The 3,899-nt window shown below is 60.3% G+C and overlaps 1 protein-coding gene across 1 annotated transcript; it reads right to left on the bottom strand.

Moving 5' to 3' along the window:
* Positions 1-309: 309 nt before the first annotated feature.
* On the bottom strand, positions 310-2,929 carry LOC119274405 (alpha-1,3-arabinosyltransferase XAT3-like). The gene is made up of 6 exons (XM_037555098.1): positions 2,794-2,929; positions 2,492-2,686; positions 2,263-2,388; positions 1,995-2,126; positions 1,751-1,855; positions 310-1,659 (listed from the first exon to the last, which is right to left on the bottom strand). Exons 1-6 carry the CDS (start codon positions 2,927-2,929, stop codon positions 464-466), a joined length of 1,890 nt encoding a protein of 629 aa, XP_037410995.1. The 3' UTR covers positions 310-463.
* Between the last annotated feature and the right edge of the window lie 970 nt (positions 2,930-3,899).

Below are 3,899 nucleotides of genomic sequence, written 5' to 3' on the forward strand. Positions count from 1 at the left end.
TCTGGTCGAACACAAATATTTAATTATCTTTTTTGTTCATAATACTAATGTGTGGTTTTTTTTCTCTCCGAAAAGGAGGTTGAAACCCCTGCCCCTGCATCAAGGAGAGCCGCTGCCTCGCCATGATTTGGGGAAAATGGAGACGAGGGCGAGGAGGTGGATGAGGTATGCGCGTTGTCCGCCTTGCCGCCCGAAGAATGAGTGCTGAGCGTTCGCACAATGGAGGATCAAAGTGAACGTCAGCTCAATATCATTTTCCAAGAAAAAAAAAAGGAGGATCAAAGCAAATGTGCATCGATCCTGTGTGTATGATTAACTGCCGAAGAACTTGTCAACAATTAATTAATCTCGCAGAGCAAGAAATGAAACAAAAATGGAAGTATGTGTGTGTGTATACATATACATGGTGCACACTATAACGCACATATGTATTCATTCATTCTAACTACTATATGATATGTCTCTACTGCACGAGGTAGTTGCCGAGCGCCTGGTGGAGCACGCCTCGGAAGCGGCCGAGGTCGAGGGTGATGTTCTGGCCGTCCATGAGCGTGCGGCGCATGAAGCCGAAGCCCTTCTTGTGCAGCGACGTCGGGTCGGTGAAGATCTTGTGTCCCCTCGGGTACGTGTCCTTGAGCGAGCTCTCCTCCACGCCGATCTCGTACTGCACGTACCGGAGCCCCATGGCCTCCGCGGGGTCGCCGTAGTCCATGCGCGCGATCCACTGCAGCCCGCCCCACGGCACCACCTGCACCAACGTCGCCCCCGGCGCCAGGAACATCATGTTGGTCAGCCCGGCGCCGTGCACGCCCAGCAGCACGTCGGCGGAGTTGATCTCCGCCCCGACCCGCGAGATGGAGTCGCCCACGTCCGACTCGCTCACCGCCGCCTCGAACCCGGCCTCCTCCGCCACGCGCAGCATGTCGCCCAGGTTGAGAAGGATGCGGGTCCGGTGCCGCGCGATGATCAGCAGCCGGGGCTTGCGGCCCGTGCCGTCGGCGAGGCGGGTGGGCGCGTCGCGGGGCAGGGAGAGCGCGCGCCGGATGAACCGGGTGAAGTCCGGCGTCGCGAGGCCGTCCGGGCTGCGGTCGCGCTCGATGATGAGCTCCCGGTGCGCGCGGAGGCTCACCACCGCGTGCCGGAAGCAGTGCGTCTCCCCTTTGGCGGCCGCCACGGCGAGGTCGAGGGGCGCATGGCGGGAGAGCTCGCGGAGGAGCTTGTCGTACTTGACGAGCCACCAGGGCACCACGTTCGCCATCACCAGCTGCACGTCGCCGCGGTACCGGTGCACCGTGTTGTAGAGCGGGACGAGCACGTCCGAGAAGTCGTGGAAGATGTTGCCCGTGTACCCGCCGATCGAGAACGTCACCGCCGGCACGCTGTGCGTCCTGGTGCACTGCGGCGGCGGGGGCGTCGACGAAGAGGACGCCGTGCGCACGGTGATCTCGGGGACGCGGCCCATGCACGTCTGGTCGCCCTTGCGCGGGTACGGCCGCACCTTATGCGACTGCGCGACTGTCGCGGCGTCGACGACCAGGACGAACGACGACGCGTTGGCGTCCATGCGGATGTCGCCGGTGAAATCGCACACGTCGCTGCGGCGGTCGGAGAAGTCGCACAGCGGCGGCAGAGGCTGCTGCGGTTGGTCCCGGGCGGCACCTGTGCAAGCATGACGTACGCCACGTTCGTTAATCAGTTCGTTAAATAATGTAGCACATGCTAGTACCAATTAAATGCGTTTGCCACTTACGTTCCGGTTCCGCCGTCTCCAACCTCCCCGGCGTCGGTAGCTGCTGCTGCTCCGTCGTCGCCGGCTCGGCCTGGAGCTTCATCATCCGGCCGCCGGTCGCCCGCTCTGGAAAAACAAAACGTGCAGAGACCATAGGTCACGTCAAGGTGTCAATTGGACTTTGGAATTCTCCATGTCGTGCCGACCGACCGTGCGGACCGTGCGTGCACGATGGGTTCGGTTGGCCGGTTAGTTCGTTGTTTACCTGGCAGGAGCTGGTCCTGGTCGTGCCGAGTCGTCGTCGCAGGCGTCGGCGTCGTCTCCACGGCCGGACGTGCGGTGATCGCGGCCGCCCTAGTGGGCACGGCGGCGTCGCGGACCTCCTCCTCCGTCGCACCTGCCAGCGCCAGTTCGGTTAACACGTCAACGTCTCGCACACTCCCAAATTTATTCGCGTCATTTTCGCCCGCGTCGTGGGCTCGTGTCGAGGCCACGTTTTTCAGTTCGTCCCGCGCACGAACGAACGCACCTACCTGGCATAGCGTCCTCGCCGGCGCCGGCGCCGGCGTCGGCGCTGTGGCCTTGCTCCGCCTCCTCCTGCTCTGCCCTCTCGGCGGCGACGGCGCTGCTCTCCTGGATGATCACCGTGTCCTTCACCCCTACGATAAGAAGTAGTAGAAATTTAACTTCATGCAGAACAAAATAGTACTCCTACTTGTGGCCGGCAAAATATGATAGTAGTTGTGGCTGCTGGCTACGTACATTCCGTCTCTGTCTTTTCGCCGGCGCTCTGCTCCGGCTGCCGGCCATGGGCGTCTCCCTGCTTTGGCGCGACGTCCACCAGGAAATCCCGGCCCAAGCCACGGGGCGAGGAGGAGGAGGAGGGCTTGACGGTCTTGACGGCCGACCTCGCCGGCGTGCTCCGTGTCTCCTCCAGCCACGCCATCTTGGGGCTCACTGCACGCACCGTAGTCTCCTTCAGTTCCAGAAATCAGAGCACCCGAGAACCGGCCATGGAAAAGATGGCCGGAGCAGCAAGCAATGCCGGCGAGAGAAGAACTCACGTGTGTCGAAGACGGTGGAGTCGGGGCGGGTGGAGAGGAGGAAGGTGACGGAGATGAGGAAGCAGCCGACGACGATGGACAGCAGCCGGAACCGCTGCGACTCGAACCGCAGGCCGCCGAAGCCCTGCTGCTTCATGCCGCCGTGGAGAACAACCTCTCGGAGCTCCTCTAGCTAGCTCGCCGGCCGTGGCATGCAAGGGCCAGCCAGCCAGCTAGCAGAACGGCTTGCTGTGAACTGCTAGCTCTTCTATCGGCATGCAGCTTGGTAATGGAGGAAAAAGTAGGCGAGCGTGGTAGCCAGCGGGCAGCCTCTCGTTGAGAAGAAAATGGGGTGGCTGCTTATAAGTATTATCTTGCTGCTTGTGCGGCTGTCCCGTGGAACAAGGCAAGGCAAGCACCAATAATACCGACAACGCAGCTGCTGGAAAGAGGACGAACTTAGGTACAAAAACGATATTCAGTTTGTAGCAGAGTACTCTTCATGGTATGTATTTACTGAAGAATAGCAGATACGAATGTGTATGTACACCACAGCCGTTCCAGAAATGGGCAGATAGCGTGTGCTCAAAATTTAAACCCATTGGGTCGCTGGCCTCGGATAGTTTTCCTACCCTAGCCGTTGCCACGCCAGGCGACTAGGGAGGCGATTTTCTTCCTCCGATCTCAGCCGGCCAGAGCGTTGGCCCCCTCTCCCTCCGGCTGCTCCGGCGGTGGGAGGGAGGGGGACCCCGTTTCTCCGTTCTGTAGTTAGGTTTTGGATTTATAGGTCATGGTGCGCCGTTGGGGTGGTGGGAGCGGCGCCCGGATAAATAAATCTGCCTCAACTTCACTCCCACACCGGCGGTGCCGTTGATGGCGGCGTCTCGGAGTTGATGGCATCGTGTGATTGCCGATCCTTCAGATCGGCTGTGTTAGGGTTCATGGGTGATGTTGGCGAGGCGGCGGCGGCGACTTCATCAGGTGTGTCTCTCCTTCTGCTCTGTTCCCGTTGCTGTGGCGTTGTCTCCGACGTCATGGTGGAGTAGGGAGGTTTTGTCATCCAGGAGTACGTGCAGACGGTTGTTTGCGCAAGTGACAGCTGGAAAATGGTGCATCCCGTGCTGGGT

This window comes from Triticum dicoccoides, chromosome 3B (assembly GCF_002162155.2).
Source record: "Triticum dicoccoides isolate Atlit2015 ecotype Zavitan chromosome 3B, WEW_v2.0, whole genome shotgun sequence".
NCBI lineage: Eukaryota > Viridiplantae > Streptophyta > Magnoliopsida > Poales > Poaceae > Triticum > Triticum dicoccoides.

What these genes read in the sequence shown, in the direction of transcription:
- LOC119274405 (XM_037555098.1), bottom strand. Translation starts at nt 2,929, where the DNA reads ATGAAGCAGCAGGGCTTCGGCGGCCTGCGGTTCGAGTCGCAGCGGTTC. An exon ending in CGGCGAGGACGCTATGCCAG is followed by an intron (nt 2,127 to 2,262) that starts GTAGGTGCGTTC and finishes TGGCGCTGGCAG; the next exon opens with GTGCGACGGAGGAGGAGGTC. An exon ending in GGAGACGGCGGAACCGGAAC is followed by an intron (nt 1,660 to 1,750) that starts GTAAGTGGCAAA and finishes ATGCTTGCACAG; the next exon opens with GTGCCGCCCGGGACCAACCG.